Genomic DNA, 24369 nt, shown 5'->3' with positions numbered 1-24369 from the left:
TCGGGAATTTTAACCATCATTGGTTAATTTTCCTGGCACGGGGGCTGGGTGTTATGTGTTGTCTTCATCATCATTTCATCCTCATCCCGACGCGCAGGTCGCCTACTGGCGTCAAATCTAAAGACCTGCACCTGGCGAGCCGAACCCGTCCTGGAATCTCCTGGCACTAAAAGCCATACGCCATTTCATTTCATTTTTCATTACTAATACTCTCCCAAAATTCATAAAATATCCAATCATTGACAGGTAACACTGTTAGTGTCATTCCCTCCACATGTTCAATGTTTTTGGAAATGAATTTATAAATTGGAAAGTAGACCTACATTAACAATATAAATTTGTACATATGATCCCAGACAATAGTTAAGATTAAATATCTTCACTTAATCACTTTGTATTTAGTGTAAAATGTGCTAATTAATTTCAAATTATGTTTTTTCCTTTTAAAAAATAAAAAAGAATAATATTTTTTGCACAGTATTCCACGAAATTTTGTTTTTTGAAATGCAAATCACATGTTTATATTCCTTGGAATATATCAATCTCACATACCAAATTTCACCTCCATATTTTTTAAACTGAGACGTAAATAATTTATTTTATACAGTGATGCAAAATCCCTTGAAACATGCTTGGCATTCTATGCATATGATGCTCTATTATGGGTTGGCATCCAAAGGGTTAAGCAAAGTTTTAAAGTGTTATATGTACTTTTAAAAGATTTGGTTTGTTGAGTCCTAACTCGTGTTTGTATACTGTAATTAGATTACTATTTTAAGTCACTCTCCATGGATTGTTTTGATAATGACTGCCAAGTTCTGAACTTGTGATTGAATATCTATTCACTATTTTATTCCCCTTTTTTACTCTTATTTAATCATTATGTTATAATATTTTATGTAATGTATGTTTGTATGTACCTATGTTTATTTCTAACATTTTGGCTGAAGGTGGTGCTAAATAGCATTGAAACTAGTTCCAAGTAAACATGTTGTAACTTAACCATTATAACATTCATTTGTATTGAAGTTCCCTTTCTTACCATAGTACTTTTCGTTAAAAGTGAGAAAATGTGCTGTTTTTCATGTTATCGAATATATCATAAATGACAGCATTGCTTTCAGTTGTGACATTCGTACTGACATCATTGTAATGACCTATGTTAACTTCAGTTGGGAAAATTATAAGTACAGTCTTTCTAAGAATTCCGTTGCGAAGCTCAGGTACATCAGCTAGTTATTTGATCCAAATAGCGTTGCGCTTCGCATAATCACACGGTTGCTTGATGCAATATATTAATCTATGCCTTTGCTAAGTAATGGCATCTAAGTGCATACATGTGGACCATGAGTTCATACTATTTTCGGTAGGCTTATCAGAGACTGATCATCTCACTCATATACTTCCTGTGAGGGAATAGAGACGTGTAATTTTTAGCCTTGTAGCCTCGTATTGCAACGATTGTGCTTTGAGACAGTGTGTTTGTCCAACCCTTGTCCCGTTTCCCTACAGGGTCGGGTATGAGGTGAGATGAATTTGTCGTGGCGGTTTTTTTATGACCGGATGCCCTTCCTGACGTCAACCTCATCAGAGGAGTTAATGAGAGATGAAATGAATGACGTGATATATGATAGTAGGGAGAGGGTGAAACCCGGTGCCGGCACATAGCCTACTCCTGTCGAATAGCACCAAGGGGTCTGCTCAAGGCTTAACGTCCCCATCCGACAGACGAATCACCATCAACAGCGTCATATGCCCTCACTCCATATGAGCACTGCGGAGAGGTTTGGAATTTAATCCAGGCTTTTGGCACGCAATCTAGTGATTAGAAATTGTATACCACCACCTCCCCTACCCTGCCGGCCAACATTCTGATGGTAAAATTTTTTTCGAACAACGGGACTCGAACCTTCTAACCTCGGTGTTAGACCGTTTTTAGACTTCAGCGCCTTAATGATCATGAGACAGTAAGTATTATAAATATATCATAGTACTGTATTGCGCAAGACATGTAGAATAAGGAGTTTTGACCAATTGTATCTCCTGATTTTTCCTGATTTTCATATCAAAATCTTCTGATTTTTTGGTTTTGTAAAGTTGACAGGTATGTATTTCATACTAATTCTCCTTTTATATAACATAAGCAATTCTAATCATTCACTTATGATAATCAACTTATTGACTAGTTTTATGGTTGATTCATATTTTACCACTGTGAACTATTGGACCTTAGTGAACAATTCTACTTTATGAAACCAGTTTAAGGGCCCTTACCTTACTTTGGGGTTATTTTTCTGCCTGATGATGCTTACTATGTTTAAGCGAAACATGTCCCAATTTTTAACATGTTTGTATCCTAAATATAAGAATATTGAAATATTGGAAATGGTGGTATAATTCATTTGTTTGTAAACCTTGTTCCATGCGTGATTCGACAGATTGAAGCGCATGTCGCGCATGCGTTTAGTCTTCCATATATACAACATGGCAGACAAAGGGAGGTGGACACGTGAGCAGAAGGTGAAAACTAATGTTTTATGTGGAAACAAGTATAGCTTGGACTTGAGAAGCGTTTCGTCTTGAATTCGGTACCTGGTGGGCTCCTTGCCAACGGGTGGTGTATATAGGCCAGCTAATTTGAAACCGAAGGCAATATCATGGATTGAAAACAACCTCATCTCAGGCCAGTCTGCTCACCGGAGAATGGGTTTGCTGTGAGAGTGGCTGCAGCTCAGAGCCCCTCCTAAGCCATCAGAACTGTCTGCTTTCAGCAGGGCATTTCTCTTTGGTTAATTCAGAGAACAGTGCAGTCTGAGCTTGACCTTTACCCATTCAAAATGACAACACCTCATAAACTAAAGGGGCGTGACAAGCAATGGCGAGTACTTTTTGCACCATAGGCTATTTCAGAAAGTGATCCTGTACTGTACTACACACGGTTCAGTGATGGGGCAGGCGTTTATCTCAATGGGGCTTTGACCAAACAGAATGTCCGATTTTGTGTGAAGGAGTAGCCTGATCTTGTGCATGAGGTTGAAAGTGTGTGAGGGCTGCAATTTCCAGTCATAAAATTATTGGACTAATCTTTTTCAGTGATAAAGTCAACAGTGTGCGTTACATAGATATATTGCAAAACAGTTTCCTTCCTCAGCGCTTTGCAACTGGACTACCAATAGAGACACAAGGTTCATGCAACATTGAACCTGTTTGCCCACAGCAAATGTTGTTCTGGACTTCCTGCAGGAATTTTTTGGTCCCCGTGTTATGTTCCATCGATATCCTGAACGTTTTCTGTACAACTCAATCTGGCCCCGAACTTAATCCCAGGGACTTCTGTGGAGAGATTTGAAGGAGATAATCCATTGACACACACCAGAAAATGCACTTCAATTGCAAGTGGCCCTACTGACTTTTCCCCATGGGTTTAGTGAGGTGTTTGAGTGGTCACAAACATGTAGATTCATCTCGAAGTGGTTGTACGCCGAAAAGGTGGGTACGTTGAACATGTCCTGAATATTGACTAAATCATGCTCATTTTGGTGAGTGTTTTAATGCCATTTTTTTAATTATGTTGTACATTAACTGTTCTACATATAAACAGTTTCCAGTATATGGCATTCCTTGCACCACCCTGGTACATGGACCACAACAAAATGAGATAGAGTTCAGGCATCAGAGATGAAATTCATTAGAGGTATCAGTGGGAAGACAAGTAAACTCAGAAATGAAGAGATTAGAAAGAGAATTTGAGTTTTAGAAACAGAAAGAAACAAGCTTGCTGAAATGGTATGGACACAGGATGCAAATTGGAAAAGACCATGTTCCAAAGAACATACTGTATTTACTGAGAAGCCAACAGGAAGGGGACATCAAGGAAGTCCTCAAAAGGGAGTGTGGATGGATACAGGAGAACAGAGAAGAGAGGAGGAATGGTGAAAATAATATTGGAAGCCAGTAAAGAGTGGTGGAGAGAGAAGCATTAATGGCGGTCCTTGATTCATAACCTCAACTCAGGGGAGAAGAAAGTAGCATGGAACCAGCTCATTTTTTTAAATTTAGCTATTTATTGGTGTGTTTTTAAATAAAACTGTAATTCTCTTTATAACTCCATTCTTGATGAGAGATTTCTCTGAACTTTCCATCTTAAGATACCCAAGTTACTGTCTTGGATTCATTCTAGTTTTTACAGAATTTTTTTGTAATGTATGATTAATCTCTTTGGGTTGTCTATCTGCCCAGGACAAATTTACATTCATATGCTGGAGTAGATGTGTATTGATTCATGTGTGTTTGATTTCATAAGTTAGTTAGCTGATCTGTTGTCTGAAATATCCATATCCTTTTCATAACTTGTAAATTTTGAGTGGCAAAATTTCTAAATTGATGCATTCATGGTTTTTTTTCCTTTTCTTTTTTGTCTCTGCAGTGTTTCAAATGCAGTGATGCAATTTGTGGTTACTTTTGACCTGCACTTTTAAAATCTCATTTCTAAAATTAAGTTTTAGATTTATTGTATTTTTTATATTTTGCCACTCACATTTCGGCCTCTTGAGTTGTAAGTTCCAGCATCTCACATCTCTGTCGAGGAAGGAAAATACTGCTATAGCTGCCTGGCTCTGTCTTCTTCTTCCTCGTCTATTCCTGATTGTTTTGGTAATTGAATTTTTTAACACGTGTCATCTCTTGTCCGGAACTGTTGATTCAGTTCCAGTGTGTATTCCAGCTCAGCTCGACAGGCAGTTCGACCGCGGGCCAAATCTCCAGAGCCCCCTGACACAGCAGCTGTCTTGAGCTCCAAGTCCAGGTGTGTTTTAATGGATTACAGTAATACATTAATTTCTCAAAAGGTAGTTTGAGTTATTGTTCAGTTTTTATCGTGTTTTAAATTGATATTTTAAATAATGAGTACTACAAAAGAACTTTGCCTGTAGTATTCCCATGTTATCTTACTTTTAAGCTATTCCTTGTCTTTCTCCAGCAGTATCAGTGTGTAATATCTACATGTTCAAAATGTCAATTATAAAAAATTGATTGTCAACAGTAGTGGGATTAACTTGCATTACAAACCTTAGTTGTATTAATAATTGTAGGTCAACTGTTCAAAAATACTAGAAAACTTATATGCTCCTGAAATTTTCTGTGAGGTCAAAAGGAGAGCTGACTGTGTTATACACATCTCTTGTCCTGGAAGACAAAAGATACATTGCTTTTGAGCCATGAGGGGTATTGGAGGCTTCTTACCTGTTTTTTGAAATGCCCATGCTTCGTCATAACTTGCAGTTTTCAGTGGCAAAATTTATTAACACTGTGTGGTCATGGTGATTGTTTTAAAAGTACACCTGGGCAACCATCCTCTGTTAACACTAATCAGAGGGAAAATGGAAGAAGTCGAAACCTTCAAAGAATGAAGGTAATGGCCAAAAAAAAAGGGGGGGGGGGACCTATTATGTTATCGCCTTAGTCTCCCCGATCCAATCTCACTGCACACAGCTGCCCTCCAAAAAAAAAAAAAAAAAAAAAAAAGGGGGGGGGGGCCTATTATGTTATCGCCTTAGTCTCCCCGATCCAATCTCACTGCACACAGCTGCCCTCCAAATCTAATATAATCACTAAAATAAATGAGCAATGCATTTTTTGTTGTGTCAAGATGTGTTTTATTTGAATCTCTCTCATTTGTAATTCAGTGTACTGATGGTTTCCTGGCTGTTACCCTCTTTTTGTTGCTCCAACTGTTTATTCTTTGTGTGCAGAAGTTTTCCTCATGTGATTGCGTTCGGAACTAGAGCTAATGTTGGAATTTATATTTTCTTGTTTTTATCAAGTTTATGAATGACACACACAGTAAATGTAAAAATAAGTTAAGAAGGTAAGATTACACTGTGATTTGATTATTTTCCCTTCTGCAGTTTCATTCATGGCCATTTCTTCTTATAGAAAAATCTTCAAAATATCATACAAATTCTGGTGAATGTATTTTCGTTACTGTATCTACATATTGTCAACATCTATCTGTACACCCAATTTTTAAAGGGGAAGACCATGAAGGGCAGAAAAATGAAAGACTCCCTAGGTCTCACAACCGTCATACAGTTAGGGTTAGAAGAAAATAAGGGTTGAAAAATAGAAAACATGAAATGAGGAGACTAGCACAAGCAAGTGGAAAACGTTCCAGATTCAAGAGGCCCCAGGTTCACCAACTCACACTTCCAAGTATACAGCCCCGGGAGTTCCTCTTTCAGTCACCTCTTATGTCAGATAATATAATTGATTTATTCTACCACCCATTTTGAACAATGGGCAAGAAACTACGACATCGAGCTATAACCTACACACAATAGATTAGAATTACAGCAACAACAACAACAAAAAAGAAGGGGAAGAAAAAGTAAAATTGATGTTATGCTCATGCCAGTCAAAGAACAATAAGCTGGCATGTGCTTTTTAGCAGATATGTAATTCAATTCTGAGGGTGCTAGGTTAATGTTAGAAGGAGAGGTGGAGACATGATCACATATGTACAGCAAAGTCCGCTATAGCAAGTACAGCATATAACAAGAACCCCGTTATAACGGCAGTTTTTGTCTGTCCCTTCAACATTCCTACATTAAACTGTGTATTATCCTTCGGTTACAGTGAGAGTCCTATCACTGACGCATCTATTACTACGAACGATTAAGCGTGCATGATTTTTTTCCATTGCTGATATTTATGCACCCAGCAATTACAATGCATGCGATCGATCATCTTCGGTATAATTTCTTCGTTATGTCCGCTAGCGAGCTCTCTCGTCGACATTCGGAGGCGAGGTCTGAGTCGATTAGTAATGCCCGTCGACTACTGTTCCGTACAGAAAAATGGAATTGAAAGAGAAGAACATGTTTTTGTATTAAATGCGTAAGTAGCGTGTCCGATAACAGTTGTTAATCATAATCTATAATCTTCATCTCTGTATTGACGAACTACACAATTAGAAATAGGAAAAGATTTCCACCTATCAATACTTATTTATTGCACTTATTATGCTACAGTACCAGTTTGCTAATTGATGTGTGCTCTAAATGGTCTATGTAATTACAGCATAAACTAACATCATCTTCAATACAGTTATCCCCACCTTAAAAAAACTCCTTAAGATAATCAATAAACAGAAAACGACATGCGACAGAGAAACATCAAACAACATATCTAGCTCCACCCCTACCCCCACAACAGCAACTCTCCCTACCCCTCCTTCCCTTGCCCTCACAGCAGCTAATATGAGCCCCAGAAGAACACGAAGTAGTACACAACAAGCTCGCATATCAAAGACAACTCAGCCACACCAATAACAGTAAGTACATTCAGATTAGCACACACAACCCTTAGACATTCCTCCAACATAAAATATCACTCACAGCTCAATCTTATCTTCCACAGATAATATAACATCACTACACAGCTACAAATGGGAAAGGAGCCACTACTTTGAACCCATGACACTCAAATATTATGGACGTCACAGGATAACATGATTTGATTTTAACAAAGCTACAAGATTCAACACACAGCAGAGCTGAATATACATTATTTTAGCCTAATTCTATCTATACGTCTGGCACCCTTTTTTAAAATTGGAAAGTGTTTTATTCTATGTATATACATGAAGACAAAATCTTTTATGCATACAACGTGACAATTTTACAAGACGTGCGCGTAGAAGCGTGCGGCTGTGAGCTTGCATCCGGGAGATAGTAGGTTCGAATCCCACTATCGGCAGCCCTGAAAATGGTTTTTCCGTGGTTTCCCATTTTCACACCAGGCAAATGCTGGGGCTGTACCTTAATTAAACCCACGGCCGCTTCCTTCCAACTCCTAGCCCTTTCCTATCCCATCGTCGCCATAAGACCTATCTGTGTCGGTGCGACGCAAAGCCCCTAGCAAAAAAAAAAAAAAATTCTTTACAAGCAAATCATATCATTCAAACTCCAGAAACAGCAATGAAGTGTACAACTATGTACACAAGACTTGAACACAGAAGTCAACCGATGAACTGAACAACACGCAAGACACGAACGTTCATGTGCATGAAGTGTTCCTACATATATTGTATTTATCTCTTATATATATAAGTTAGTTTTGACTAGAGATGTGTTTTATAAACTAATTTTAAGACCTAAAGCATATCATTATAGACATACAATTGCATTGTCACACATAGTGACATACACGCCAGTTCCCGTTTCGACATGCCCCATTTGGATGTGACCAAACATAATAAGTGCATTAAATAAGTATTGATAGGTGGAAATCCTTTCCTATTTCTAATTGAGCAGTTGTTAACTCGTTAGAAATGAAGACTGAAGTAAACTATCGCTTAAATTTAATGCTAAATATTGCAGTTACGTAAGAAAGGGATACGCCTCAAAATACGACTAAGTGTGTCATTGATTTCAGGGGTTAGTTTTATATTTGGCACCTGGTTAAATTTTGGAAAAGCTATTATCATGTAAATTTATAGCTAGAAGGTTATCATTTCTCTACTGGCGATTGAAATATGTTTCAATGATACATATTTTGAGGTTAGGTTAGGTGATGCTGTTTGAATAAGAAAACTGAAACGTTTGCCACAAAATGCGATCGATCATCTTCGGTATGGTATTGTTTTCTCACTATGTGCACTTGCGATCGCTCTCGTCGACATTCAAAGGTGATGTTCGAGTCGATTAATAATACCCATCAACAGGTGTTCCATAAAGATAATCAAAAATGAAAGATGAGAACATGTTTGTGTAATAAATACCTAGGCGTGGTCGATAGCGGTTGTTAACTCATTACAAATAAAGGCCAAGTAAACAAACTCTTAATTTTAATACTGTACACTGAAATTAAAAATGTGATATACCTGACTTTATTTATTTATTTATTTATTTATTTATTTATTTATTTATTTATTTATTCATTCATTCATTTATTTGTACGAAGGTACACAAGCTGAGCCCATTTATGTTCCTTCATGACATATAGACTTTAAGCTTGTAAATACATCAAACAGAAGTAATAATGGTAGCAATAATAGCAACGAATAAAATAAGAAAACTAATAAGCAGAACACGTTTTAAAATTATTACTACAAATGAAAAACATAGTATAGGCTATACATCAGTCATAAAACATTACTAAACAAGTTAAAAAAGAACACAAACAAAAACTTAAGAGTACCTAGCATTCCAGGAAAAAGGAATTTAATGATGATTTAGTGGAAAATAGCCTTTATTTGCTTATTGAACAACCTAGCGCCAGCAAATAAATCAACTTGTGCACTAATTGAATTATAAACTGATAATGTTTTGGAGTGATGAACACTTCTAGATCTTGGGATGTGAAGTAATACTTGCTGTCGTGATGTTACTTGTGGTATATGAAATGGGATGAAGGTAAATAATTCTTGACAGTCAATTTTTCCATTCAAAATTTTCCTTAATATATGTAACGAAATTCAATCTTTCCCGCGGGTTGCATAGTAAAGCGTACTGGACCCGCACATTGTCTCCCGCGGGTTGCGTAGTAAAGCGTACTCAACTTTCAAACCGACTTCCTCTGCCATCTGTCTGCTAAACATATAACTTTTTGGAACCAGTGAATTCCCTATGCTTCCTAGATACAACTGGCATGCACGGAATCATAAAATAAAGTGTTCTTTTATACGTTTTCTGAGATAGAACAGACAGCTGACTGAATGTAAACACATTGCAACAACATGGCTGCTCATAACCAGTTGATTGCGGAGGATATTTGTTACAAATGCAATGGTAGTGGTGAGTTTCAAGTTGTAGGTATGATAATAAAAATGGTATGGGAAGCAGTTGGGACAGGATATGAAACTGAGGGAAATCGAAATACGGCACAGAACAGGAAATGTTCATTCAGGTACCGTCTCCTTTTAAAATATTAGGCCTACTTGTGAAAAACATAATTATCAGCTTTAATTCTCCAGTCAATTCTGCGCTTAATTACATAATATTCCAACTAATGTCAGTTTATCTTCCAATCCCATTTAGTGAAAAAAAATTTATAATTTGTATGTCCAAGAGGAAGTACGATTTGCTATCTAAATATCTTTATCCAACTGATCCCGAAAATGAAATAAATTGGGAGATTCAGGGTGAATTCCTGCGTTCTCTGCATTACCAAGAAAATAAGAGCCCCATCAGGTCCAGCAATTCAGACTGATTTCAAGAACAAGCAATTTAACATTGTGCACCATATTAGATGCTTCTTGATGTAAAATTCTGAACGGGGGGGGGGTCTTGCGTGTAATTAGGTGATCTCATTGTATCATTTTAGAATAACTATAGTGTATTTTCCATTGTTACAAAATTTGAAAGTGATATCTTAAGTGGTTTTTACAGAATAAATTATTTAGTGAAGGTACTCCACAACTCTACTTGACAAGCAAATTATTACTCTAGGTTTCGCCCGATAGTGAGTCAAAGATAGTCCGTGGGAAGGGGTTAATGTCCTCCTGTTTTTCAAAGATGTGAAATTGAACAGACTTCTTAAATAGTGGGTTGAAATGTCTAATGGACAAAATACGTTGAAAGTTTTATGATACAAATATCTTAGAAATTTATTTTGTACAGTCTCAATGTGACTTGTTTGGTCCTTATAAAGGGGGTCCCAGATTACCGATGAATATTCTAACTTGCTTCGTACTAAACTTATACACAACTTAACAATAACTTCAGGTTGAATAAATAATTTGGAATTTCTAATAATAAAACCAAGCATCTTGTTAGATAGACTCATTACTTTTGCAGTCTGGCTGTTAAAAGTTAATTTGCTGTCGAAAATAATTCCTAGATCATTAATATAAGTTACAATTTCAAGTGTTGTTTCCCCAGTATAATATGTCTGATATATATATTCCTTTTTCCTGGTAAATACCAGAACTTTACATTTCTTAACATTTAGGAATACAGTGGAACCTCAATTTTCTGTTTTTGGAGGGACAACGGGAAAGAAAAGAAAAAACATACAACACGGAAAACGGAAAATCCGGGAACAAATGAACCATGAACAATTTGCCTAAACATCACAAAAATGAAATATATATACTTATAATATTACAAACGCCCCTAAACCAAACCAAACTACAGCCCCAATGGGCCTTCCGCCTACCAAGCGACCGCCCTCTGTCTGGAGGCCTGCAGATTACGAGGTGACGCATGATCAGTGTGACGAAACCTGTCGGTCATTATTCCTGGCTCTCTAGACCGCGGTCGCCATATCATCATTAAATAGCTCCTCAATTAAAGGTATTCATAGAATGACTGAACCTGGAACCAGCCCTCCTATCCAGGTAAAAATGCCTGACCAGGCCAGTAATCAAGCCCGGGCCCTCTGGGAGAGAGGCAGGCAAGTTAGACCGCGGGGCTGGCTTCAAACGTTTATTACCGGTACGTGACTTAAAAATCTTGAAACTTCACTTTCCGTTTTACCGGGGAAACTTTCTCAGTTTCCTCTGAAAAGTTCGTTATATTCCTTTGAAAATTCTTTCAGTTCAGCAATTTTGATCAGCCAAACTCTTCAAAAAATCTAATACCCATATCGGACATTATAGTTCTGCAGCGTGGCGGCAATTATTGAGGCAAGCAACATCTACTTCGATACAGCTTTCTACGTGTTCGAAGCTCACTTCTATCTTGAGGCATATGCGGCAACCATCTACCATCTCCGCCATCTGGTGTCAGTTTCTTCAAGCTTCGAGGCGACTTTTCACTACCACCGTCATCTTCCAAAGTTCCTGTAAACTTTGTCCGGTGTCATGTCGGAGCTCCAGGAGACGGATCGAGATCGTTCTGGATCCCGTCTTTTGGACGACGAATCTGCTAAATTAGCCCCATCATTGGATAGCGACGATGACCAGCACTCTAGCCCTGAACGTGAAATTAAACACCGTGATGAGGCCATTCTAGCTTCCAGTTCCACTGGTTCTACAAATACTCCAGCCAGTTCCCAGACCGAGCGAGCAGGCATGCCATCCTCGGTTCTGGGCATCCAACAATTACCCCCTTCGCCACCTCAGTATCGAGCACCCCCACCTCTTCTATATATGCCTACTAATATTCGCAGCTGTGTTATGGTTGCGAAAGATCCGGCTCTTCCTTTTAATATCCGACAGCGCCACATCATTTGTCCAAACCACAGCTTCCACCTAGTTTTTACGTCATCAAACTGATTAATATTGAACCACATCTGGCCAATACCCGCTCTCTCTACCAGCTTATCTCCAGGTTTACCCCCAACATCTCTCAATATGCTCTGCGGATTCAACGTACAAGAGAAGGCTTCAACCTGAAAATGTCCAAGCCCTTCTACTCGCATTTCACTTCGGCGATTGGAACCCACCAACTGGGAAAACACGCCCGGGCGAGTAATCTTACTGAGCAGCAACCAGCCCGTCAGCCTGAGGCTCCCTCTCAACCCACCCCCATCTTATCTGTGGTTGCTTATGGGGTTGAACGGGACTACGCGGAGGACTAAGTGGCGGCCCAGCTCCAACAAGACGGCCACCAAATATACCGCATCCTCTGCATCAGGAACACGGAGGGACCAACTACTCTGGTATGCATTCTCTCCCGGGATGTTAACACACTTGACTGCCTGCTCCGCGACGGCGCCATGATCTACGCCCGCCGCCACCACGTCGAGCCCTCCCGGTCATCCCCCCCCCAGGAGGATCCTCTGTGACCGCTGTCAACGGTAAAACCACCTACCAAGTGAACCCTGCAAACAAGATCAGATATGTGCCACATGCGCGCAGGATCATCCTACATTTTCTTGCCCTGTCTGTTAGGTCATCAGCCCAGAGGCTGGTTGGATCCTCAAATAGCACCACACAAGGTTATGTGGTTATAAGAAACCCCAAAAACCAATGGCAGCACCAAAATGAGGCGTACCTATTGGTGTCAGGAGGGATCTCACTACTAAACATCACTTTCTTCCTCCCTCTCTTACTCTCCATGAATATCTGATTATTGAATTTTTTTCGTCTACTCGCACTTTTGCTGTCGCTATTACTTATTTAACTGCCGATAACCCTCCTCCTTCTGATTTTATTCGGTATATTGATAATCATTTTCATGATTATATTATAGTCTGTGATATTATCACCTCATATACCCTTACGGCCCTTACTAATTTTATTACTCTCTGTGCGAATATCCGGGGTAATCGCATTCCTTTTCCCTTCCCTACCCTACCACGATCCAACACCACACCTGATGTTCTTATCCCATCTCCTTCTTTTTCCCTATCTCAGATTATTGCTAAATGTTTAGAAATCGGTAGTGATCATACACCTGCCCTGCATTTTCGGGTTTTCTGTGGTACACCTTCTCTTTAAGGAACCCCCGAAGGAAGGAAGGAAGGAAGGAAGGAAGGAAGGAAGGAAGGAAGGAAGGAAGGAAGGAAGTTACATGGGTTGATGTCTGGCCTGTGAGGCGGCCACATTCCTCCTCCTTCATAACGTTCTGGAAATTTGTTTGACAATACCTTAAGGCCAAGTCTTTCGTGTAGAAAATCGAGCACAACGTTGGCAGTATGGAAGACCTGTGGCCATGGGTTGAGGAAAGAACTGGTTACTGTAGCATTGAAGAAAAACAGACCGATGATTCCCTGGCTTGACATCATGACCCACACACGCACTTTCTCCCCGTAGGTGTCTTTCATGTGGATTATTTGCGGAGGTTCACATGCCCAAAATTGAATGTTCTGTTTGTTCACAACACCATTCACGTAAAAATAAGCTTCGTCCGAAAACCATTCGTTGTGTAGCACTGCCTCTTGCTCGATTGCCCACCTTGCAAACTGTAGTCTCCACTCCTTATCTCTCGCAGTAAGCTTATGCACCACAGTCATCTTGTATGGATACAAGTAAAGCTCGCATTGAATAATTCTTTGTGCAGATCGCCGTGAAATTCCCAACTCGGCACTGGCTCTTCTTGTTGGTTTACTCGGACTGCGAGTCAAAGCCACTCAGACTGCTTCAATGTTTTGCGGCGAACGTACGGTATGAGCATGTGGCCGCTTACACTTCAAAACAGATCCAGTACCTGCAAATTTGTTATGTAATATGTGTATTGTCTGGGGGCTTGGAGCCCACCGTGTGCCGAAATGACCACTAAACCTTCTCTGGGTCAATGCAACACTGTTCGCCGCCGCGAACAGTAACACAATCTTCGTCTTTTATGCGACGGTCAACCGTTCTTTGTCCGCCATCGCGGCAAATCTGAAATGGCAGACTCAAAACGGAAGTGATGAACTCGTAACGACATCTGGAGTAATTTCCATGAACTGCACGAAGTTGACTGCACAATTTCAAAGCTATTGCCCCAATAGTATACTTGTAGGATTGAAATTCAATCGGGTGACTTATCATGTGCCACCCTGTATCTTTGCTATAGCACTAACAGGGCGATAGTTTGCTATCATCTCTTGAGTTCCCTCCCTTTAGGACTGGAGTAATTTTTGCCATTTTGCACTTTTCCGGGAAGGAGGAGTCTTTAAAGAAAGATTGAACATGAAGGTTAATTGAGCAACCAGTATGTCAGCACATCCCTTGATTATGTATGGTGGAATGCCATCAGGTCTGCTGGTTTTCTTAGGTTTTAACTTTTTATTAATGACTGTTCTTACTTCATCTACCAGTATGTGAGTAATTTTCAATTTATCAACCCTGGGAAGAACAAAAACTTCATTCAAAGAAAGATGTTCCACATTATAAGTAAAATCCGTGTTCACATACACTGATGAGACATACTCACCAAACCCGTCTGCAATGTTTCCGGGTGTATAACAATTTTCATTCAGTAGAAATGTGTTGTCCATGAACGTGATTCCCGCTTACTTTTAATAAAAAATAATATATTTAATGCAGCCAAATAGCCATAACAGAGAATATAGATTACATTGATGGGTTACTCCATTCTTAACCTAAAAAATATTAACTCTGGTAATTCACCCCTTACTACGCATGACAACAATAGCTACACGGATTCAATTCTCATACAAAAGCAAGTACATGCTCTCAGAAAGGAAGTCAATAATAATCTTATAATTAACGAAAGCAGATAACAGTAACGCTAGCGTCATGATAGACAAAAACGAATACATAAGCTAAACAAGTAAATTTTTTAAAGATAGCTCATTCTCTACAGTAAAGAAGGACCCTACCCTGAGAATCCAACATCAACTTAAGTAGACCCTGAAAAATACTTCATACCTATTGATAGATCAAGTAAAAACTAATTTAATTAATATGAACCCAAGTTTTCCCACCACCAGAGCCCTCCCCAAGATACACAAAACTGGCGTCCCCATTCGTCCGATCATTATTTATAAACCGAGTCCGTTATATAAAGCATTACAATTCATTCAAAGATTTTCACAAAGGAACTATCATTTTTTGTCGAACAAGTCCATCAAAAACACTAAAAGTATTGATTGGTAAATTAAAAAAGTTCAACATTCAATCCAATCACTCTCCACTCATTCAATATTGTAAACGTGTCCTAGCATACAAATCTCTTAAGGTATACAGCAGCGTAAGTATATTAAAAGTACATGATTTCATGTCTATGCTTAAATTAGTTGTAACCCACATATTTTACTTTTGATAATGTTATTTATCAACAAGAAGGATTGGCTTTTGGTTTGCCAACCTTGGGTATCTTCGCTGAGATTTACTTGGATTTTTTGGAACACAGCAAAATTGTTAATAATAACATTTGACAATATCCTTTTCTGGTCAAGATACGTAGATGGCACCATAGTAATTATGGATGAGAGCATCACAGATGATGCTACCACCCTCATTAATCTAAATAACAGTAGCCCGCATATAAAATTCACACTTCAGTCCGAAATTGAACGGAAAATTAATATTTTAGACTTTACTATTATCAGGTACCCAAGCTACTTAAAGTATAAGATTTTCAGAAAACCCACCCAAACAGTCACTACAATCCGTCAAGATTCTTCACACCCCCAAATTCACAAACGAGCAGCGAGCAACAGCATGGTGTACCAAGCCTTCAGTGTTCCAATGTATAAAAGAGACCTCAAAAATGAGTTTAACACCATTCGTAATATAGCTAATTCTAATGGACATCACAGTTTCTCAATTGAAAAAATAATCAGTAAATGTAAATATTGCCCCTCTGCCACTTTGAAAAAGGATAAACAAAACAACTCCTCCCTTTCTATCTTTACGTTCAACGAACAAATTTACAAAGTCACCAACTTAAAACAGCACGATGTAAAAGTAGTTTTCAAAACCAACAATAGGAATGGGCAAGTCTTATATAATGCCACATCCATAAACAAGTTCAGTAGCTTTTCAAAATCAGGAGTATACAGGATTATTTGCAACAGTTGTAATTCTTCTTATCTCGGACAGACCGGGAGGAATTATAATATAAAGTACTCGGAACACGTCAATGCCCTGAAGTACAATAAATCTTCAGCTGTAGGACAGCATATGCATGACTATAATCACAAATTCACAGAAATAAAACAAGATATGGAAATTCCCAAAATCATCAACAAAGGACCCCTCCTTAACATAACTGAAAGCTGCTGGACTTTACAAAAGTGTACGACTCCATAGACAGACAGACGCTCTTTGACGTACTGGAAGAATATGGCATTGACAGAAAAACCAGAGCACTTATACAACAGACACTTACAGACACCACCTCCAAGATCAAGTTCATGGGAGAAATTTCGGAACCCTTCCAGATACACACAGGTGTTTGACAAGGAGACGGGCTCTCACCAATCTTGTTCAACATGGTGTTGGACAAAATTATCAAGCAGTGGGAGGAACAAGTTAAAGGAATACAGCTGGGAAGAACACATGAAACAAAAACAATCATAAAATGTCTGGGATTTGCAGATGACGTAGCCATACTTAGCAATAATACACAGGAGGCAAAGGAAACACTGGAACGCTTGCATGAAATAGCTGCCAATACAGGTCTACAGATATCTTACGAGAAGACCCAATACATGGAACAACAGAACAACAATGTGCACACCATGCATACTGTATATGGATCCGTAAAAAGAGTAGAAGAATTTAAATATGTAGGGGAATGCCTACAAATAGGAGGATCAAACAAGGCGTCTAACATAGAACGAACGGAAAAACTCCAGAAAGCTTACACACTCACATGGTCACATTATAAGAAAACCATATCAAGACAGGCCAAACTTAGACACTACAAAACAGTCGTATTACCAGAAGCATTGTATGCATCAAACGACCACAATTGGAGCATCAGGCATCATAGAGACAGAAAAAATAGAACGTAAAATTCTCAGAAAAATATTTGGACCAATACACAGAGATGGCATATGGATGATACGACCTACTGAAGAGCTATACCAGCACACTGACAGACTCACAGACATGATCAGGAAATGCAGACTAACTTTCTATGGGCACATACAGAGAATGGACAGCAACAGACTTACAAAGAAAATCTTTGATGTAGTAAACAGTTCAAGCAAGAAAACAAATTGGTATCATGAAATAGAGGAAGACTTAAGGCAGGTGGGGATCAACAGGCAAATGATAGGAGACAGAAAAGAATTCAGAAACAAAATTAGGAATAAAAAAATTTATAGTAAATGAGAAGGAGAAGAAGAAGAAGAAGAAGACAGGAACATTGTGGACAGAACAAAGGAAACAGGAGCACAGCCAAAGGATGAAGAGATTTTGGGAAGAGAAGAGGAAGAAGAGAAAGAAGTGAAAATTGTGTCATCATGAGATATTAGAGTTCAGACACTCTAAGGGCAAAAATGATATGAATGAATGAATGAATATATATATATATTTTAACCCGAATCATAATCCTAATGACATTTCAGAAAAGCCAAATACCCTATTTGACCTTTCAATTCCCATTTTTAGAAACGTCAAACCAAGTCATAATTCAGTTTTTCATAATATTCACAGCACCTTTCCTCAGCAGCCATCTCATTTCTCAGATCCTTCGGCCCCGTCTTAATTTCCCCCCTTCCCCTACACCCCCTCTTTGCCCCCGCCCCTTGCCAAGCCACTCTCTCCTTGCTCCGCCCCTTCCTATACCTTTACCTAGTATGAGGCACACAACAATACACCACATTCCACAACGAGAGGTAAGTCTCGTATAACCTATACCATTTAAGTAACACACTCCCTTCTTCTATTCATCAATTTTATCTAATTTTATCTATCATTTATTCAGGTTAACTTCATGGACAGCGCAATGAATTGCAAGTTTATACCAGCCACAAATTAAGAATGTATCAGTTTTAACCCTATCTTCATGTGCCGTCCTGACAATGTCCAACAGCATTTCAGCATGATTTTAACAAGCACTACTGGAACATTTCATTTTATTTATGTTGGTCATGTGGAAACACCATCTGGCAGTTCTGTGTCAGCTGGTGGTTATTTACAGTGGCATCAAGTAGATTTGGTGATTGATTATCTGACTACAGAATCAACATTTACCAGTTCCCGTTTTGCAATTGAAATTGTAATGTTTTGCAGTAATGGAACTAACAGTTCTGTGAATATCAGTACAGCATAGAGTCTGGATGATGAGCATACTCCAGATGCTAAGAATTTAGAGCCTAATTTATTTTTCAGATTTTACACTTAGTTCATCCCTGATTTTAATGTTAATGGTGTGTTTTTACATTTGTTTAGTTATTAGATGTATTACATTAAGGCTGAAGATGGCCAGCCAAGGCCGAAACTAGTCCCTAGTTTAGTAATGTAATTCAATAATATTGCATAATATATGATTGAAAAAGTTGGACCATACGACATTAATTTAATAATTATTATTGTGATCACAATTCGACATGGATCAAAACCATGAAGTTTATATCCTATGATGTGAAAAAAAATGTCTGCCTATGTTAGCTGAATCCATACAATTATTATTATTATTATTATTATTATTATTATTATTATTATTATTATTATTATTATTATTATTATTATTATTGTTATTATAGGCGTATCTTGATTGCTGAATATGCAATTGTTCATAGCAGTTGTTGGAGCAGTTAACTTTTGAATCATTGTATCTCAACAGCACACAAGGCAATTTCTGTGGGTTTGTGGTTGCTGTAGTACTTACTGGTCTGGTGTAGTATTTTAGTTAGTGGTGGGAATTGTAGTTAATGGAACCAATCACAATTAAATAGCATGAAGGTGCACATCCCCATTAAGTTACCATTTTCAGTACTGCTTCCAGCTGACCAGTCATACAAGTGAAGTAACCATGTCTGTTATTTTATTTGCAGGTACTATGACGATCGGTACCGGGAACGTGACCGAGAAAGAGAGCGGGAGAGAGAAGGCACTCGAAGGGAGCCTGAAAGAGAGCGAGAGAGGGATAGAGAAAGGGAACGAAGGGAAGAGAGAGAGTCTTCTCATCGCAGCTCTCGTCACTAATTCCATGAACTTCATTTTCTCTATCATTATACCTTTGTCATTATAATTTTTTATCTCTTAAATACTTCATTACAGACATATTTATCTTGTTCACCTGCCTTATCTATCTTACAGTTTCTACAGAAACATTGCTTGTTATTTTAAAACATGAAATGCACATAATTCAATTGTGCTCTTCGATGGCTATTCGTTTTGTGCTGATCTGCTGAACTGTTATTTCTTTTGTGCCTCCTAAAAGATGTTCAAAATGTTATACAACTTGATACCTAGACTTGCAGTTATTACTGATTCTGGGATCAAAGGACCTTGCTCTGTGGAGACTGATGAGTTTAAGTTGAATTTATATTTCTCTAATTATTTTAGGAAAGAATATGTGTGTTGTTTATTAGTTATAAACTACTGCTTCTGGTCAAGGTTCATAAGTTCATGTAGGGAATGATCTTAGAAAAGTCAAATATTTTTAGTGGTATATGTTACTCGTTAGCAGTTCAGAGAAGCTTTACAAGAGAAGAGGACTTGAAAACTACTAGCTGTTGCAACCAACGAAGAATGGAAGAGGATTGTAATATGCAACTGTGTCCTCATTAGCCACTGATACTTTCGTAAATGTGTTGCTGCCAGTATGGTGTAGAATCTTTTGAAACATAATCTTTGTGCTTAGGGCCCTGAGAGGTATTGGATTAACTTTGCATGAGTACAACTTCATTCCCAATCAACTATTAAATAAATTAAGCAGCAAGCAGGACTATTATTTAATTATTGTATGTTGGGGACATTCCATGTTCAGTATTAGGATCTGAGCTGTACTGATGAGAGTGAAAATAATTATTTTACTGCTGCAGTATGTCCCTCCTCTGCTTTCTTTATTCATATATTGCTTAATGCATTTTCTGTGTAATATGCATTAAGTTTATTAAACATGTACAATCAACAGTTTGACTTCTTGCTGGTAATGACATTACCAGAATTCTTTGTTTGATTCGCATTAAGAAGTAATAGAATGAGGTGGACTGTGGAAAAATATAGAGGGTCATGGTCCAATATTTCAAAAGGATAGGTTGGAAACTGAATTTGTTTCTTATACGCAATGTTACCTGTTAGATATTCAGACTGAATTTGCTAGAATCATATTAGTCCAGAATTGCCAGCTTTTGTAACTTATATGCCTTACAATTAACACAGCCACTTTAACAAGAAGTCTTGGATAATAATTTGTTAATACAATGTGACAGAGAATGTTGTGCACATACTATGAGGTAGAACATTTTCTGGCTATATTACTATAAATTTTTGCTCTCTTTCGTACCTCACTGCACTTTGTACTAAGTTTTCTGAAAGCTTATTGAATTGTGAGAATATGGATGATATGTTAAGTAAATTTTCAGGTCCTTTCTATAGTAGGCCTGTGTTATTGCATTGCCTTTGTTACAGTTCAGATCTCTTGATTTGAAATCCTATCTCTTGTGTTCATAGTTGAAACTCAGTATTATGTGTATTAGGAATAAATAGAGTTTGTTGTGGGTTTAAAAATATGCTTACCTAATACATTGCTTCAGTTGCCATGTACAGTTGTTTTTAGTTTTTCTTTATGTTCTTTGATAATTTCATACAGCAAGGTTTCAAGGTTTTCAGTCTGATGCTGTGGTCAATCACTGTGCTCAGACTTCTAATGTAACAATATTTTACTGCCCTTTAAAGATGATGGTTTTTTCCCCTCTCTAGCTCTCTCTCTCTCTCCCTCTCTCTCTCTCTCTCTATCTCTCTCTCCTTCCCTTCAGGGGAATTGGTGATGGTTTCAAGCAAGAAATTGTTCCACCGATACCTGTCCTTAACTCCTTCCTTTGTATTTACGGTAAATATAATTTAATGGAATTGCTTCAAAGCAGTGAAAAATTCTATTTTGTATTCTGTAGTTAATGCTGAAAGTTGAAAAGATGACAGTGTTCTCCGTATATTTATTTTACTTTGATGATTCAGTGATGAGGCGGTCGAAAGAGTATGCATATATTACCAATGAAATTTATAGCATTAAGGGTTTGCTTAGTTACATGTGAATAAATCCCACCATACTTAGGAAGAACTCCCCAGTATTGGAATGTATAAACTGTGGAGCTTTCTGAGACATGAGAGTTACTAGTATACTAATTAATAACTCTATTTTTTTCACTTAATCAAATGACATATACAGTAATATAAATATATCATTGATACTTGCGTACCTTCTCTAACTTTTATCTCCTTTAATCTGTCATCGTCATCCCCATTCTTCTTACTGCACAAGATGTCTCTTTGAGGGCATATGATATACCTTACTTTTTGAAACTCTCGACTAATAATTCTGGCATAATCAGGTCATCTGTGTTCTTTATCCACTTACATATCAACTCAAAGTCAAGTCTTTTGATTTTTTGGTTGGCGTGAATGTGTGGTTGCTACCCGCCACCCAGTTGGTGTATAACCGTTTCAAAGGTGCTTTGAAAGGCTTATTAGTTCACACATCAAGCGGTATAATCCCTTTGTCTGTGTTTCCTAGTTATGGGCAAGCTTTCACTTTGTCTTTCGTGTGCCTGCAAAACCTGTTACTCACAGTAGACTGTGCTGTTGAAGTTAAACCATGCCCCTGGTCGATATTTCCTTACGCATTTTATCCAGTCGAGCACAATTGTTGTGTTTATGTTGCTCTTTTCGTAGGCTATGACTGTTATGCCAGGCGAAATTGATGCAATAGTGTTGGAATTTTCAGATTTTCTCTTGGTGTGCATCAGGCAACGGTTGACAAAAAAGAAAGAAAAGAAAAAAATCAAAGCTCTAGTGGGCCAACCTAGACTAACTTTGAAGTCCTTAACCCCTATGCCCAAGATTTTAAAATGAAAATGATATTAATTCATATATAACTGATATGTATCAACATTTTTTTAAGCATTACCCCTTTTTTTCTTCAGCGCTGTGTTCTTCTAAAGGACAATGGGCATATATAAGCATGTAATTTTAATTATTGATAAATTAACATGTTTACATTTTAGTTGTCTGGCTACGTTCGACTGGCCAGCACTTTGGACGTGTCTATCTGCAACTCACTGCCTCACGCAAAACTTGACCCCACTACATTGACACATTGTTCTACTTACATGGCAGACACCACATACTCCCTGTTAGTTTGCTGAGTAGATACATGCAGTCCAGTACATAGTGAATTTGATAATACAAATAATTCCCATAGAATATAAACCTCAATTCTCCCTAGAAAAAATTCAGTGAATCAATCAGTCAAGCACTTCTAAGAGAGCAAAATCACTTAACAACAGAAATGATTTCATAAGCAATGGCTAGGAAAGCCTTATGATGGGGTAATATTTAGCTTTACTTATGCAGTGGTATGGTACAGGTAAAAGCAATCGACATGTAGTGCAGCATCACACTTTCTGCACATTGTAGGCACTTCTTGTGGTATAACCTACATTAATCTATCTCCCTTGCAAATCATTCATATGACCTAATCTATCAACCAGGATTCTTTATTGTCCAAACTTGGTGTCTTCCTTTTGCTTGAGCTGCATTTGTTGTTGGTTTTCAAGAGAACCATTGCAATTCTTCTGTAGAAAGCTAGGTGGTCCAACTTTTTACCAGAATACCAGTGTAGCTACCATGGATTCTACTGAGCAACATAAATAACATCAGTTCATCAGTTATCAATGGAAACACCATTTTTTACCTCATATTGAAACATTGTATTGTCCAACATTCTGCTCATTACGATCCACACCACCCACCATTCCAATAAACCTGTATAAAGCTTTTGTTTGTTGAATGTTAACCCTTTTTGCCTCATATCACTGAATTGGAGAACAACAGAAGGGTCTACACCTAGAGTCTTGTATGCTTCTGGGATAATAGTTCTTGATCCATACAATCAGCATTAACGATTAGACGTTGCTCCCACCCATAGTTTGTACTCAAACCTGGATGAATTGCTTATAAGTACGTCTCCCATAATATGGTGCCATAGCTTTGTCAGTACTATGCTTTTCATGATGTGGTACCATAAGTTGAAATCTTCCATTCAGAAGGTGAAAATGTGGTCTAACCTTGGAAATATGGCTCTTTGGATCAAGTTATTCATCATCACAGCAATGAAAATTGGACGTGACAAATTCAAATCCGTTTCTTGATAAAGCTGAAATCACAACTTCATATAGGTATCCTATACAGTCTCATAAAAACCTGTGAATATACAATACACTAATAAAATTCCTATGAAACATTTCATCTCTTCCATAGTAAAATCCTGTTCCTAATTTCTTCAGGCTGCTTGCCTGTTACTATGAATGACGTAAGTGTTCTACAACATCATTGTAAAAAAAAAAAAAAACCCACAAAACTCTTCAAATGGTGCCTTTTCATTTTTAACATACATTAATGGAGGCCAAGGATCATTATCCGTGCGGAGATTACCATATTTCTAACTACAGTAAAACCTTGTTAATTCGAAGTCGTTGGGACTCAAAAATTGGACTTCGAATTATGTGATTTCGAATTGCCAATTCAGAAGTGCCAACCCTTCCTGCGTTACAAAATATTCTGAGGCCCGTTACTGCATGCAGTTAACCCTTGATTCACAGTTTAAACCCTTCAAATGCCATGGATAAAAACTATTTCCAAAATGCATCCAAGAAAGTGCATTTAGAGTATTCAAATAATGCACTTTGATAACTCACTGACAAACATAACCTCTCGCAACGAAAAAAAGAAAGGAAAAAAAAGGCATGATTCAAAGATGAGGAGAAATCTATGCTGGCTCCCATGTGCAAGTGCTTTATTGTTTATTCATTGGATTACTGTACTGTATACATTCTAGATGCCCTGTACTTGCACAG

General features: G+C 37.9%; 1 protein-coding gene across 2 annotated transcripts in view; it reads left to right on the top strand.

The window, feature by feature from the left end:
* Cpsf6 (cleavage and polyadenylation specificity factor subunit 6) overlaps positions 1 to 22468 on the top strand; it is a 383523-nt gene extending 361055 nt beyond the window's left edge. Inside the window, exons 12-13 of one of the 2 annotated variants that reach the window (XM_067143420.2) lie at positions 4724 to 4804; positions 19345 to 22468. In XM_067143420.2, coding sequence (XP_066999521.1) covers positions 4724 to 4804; positions 19345 to 19495 — 232 coding nt within the window. In that variant the 3' untranslated portion in view covers positions 19496 to 22468. Of the gene's footprint in view, positions 1 to 4705; positions 4805 to 19344 lie in introns of both variants that reach the window. The other variant, XM_067143419.2, reaches the window with a different exon arrangement.
* The last annotated feature ends 1901 nt before the right edge of the window (positions 22469 to 24369 follow it).

Source organism: Anabrus simplex, chromosome 3 (assembly GCF_040414725.1).
Source record: "Anabrus simplex isolate iqAnaSimp1 chromosome 3, ASM4041472v1, whole genome shotgun sequence".
Taxonomy (NCBI): domain Eukaryota; kingdom Metazoa; phylum Arthropoda; class Insecta; order Orthoptera; family Tettigoniidae; genus Anabrus; species Anabrus simplex.
This window is presented reverse-complemented; position numbering and strand designations above follow the sequence as displayed.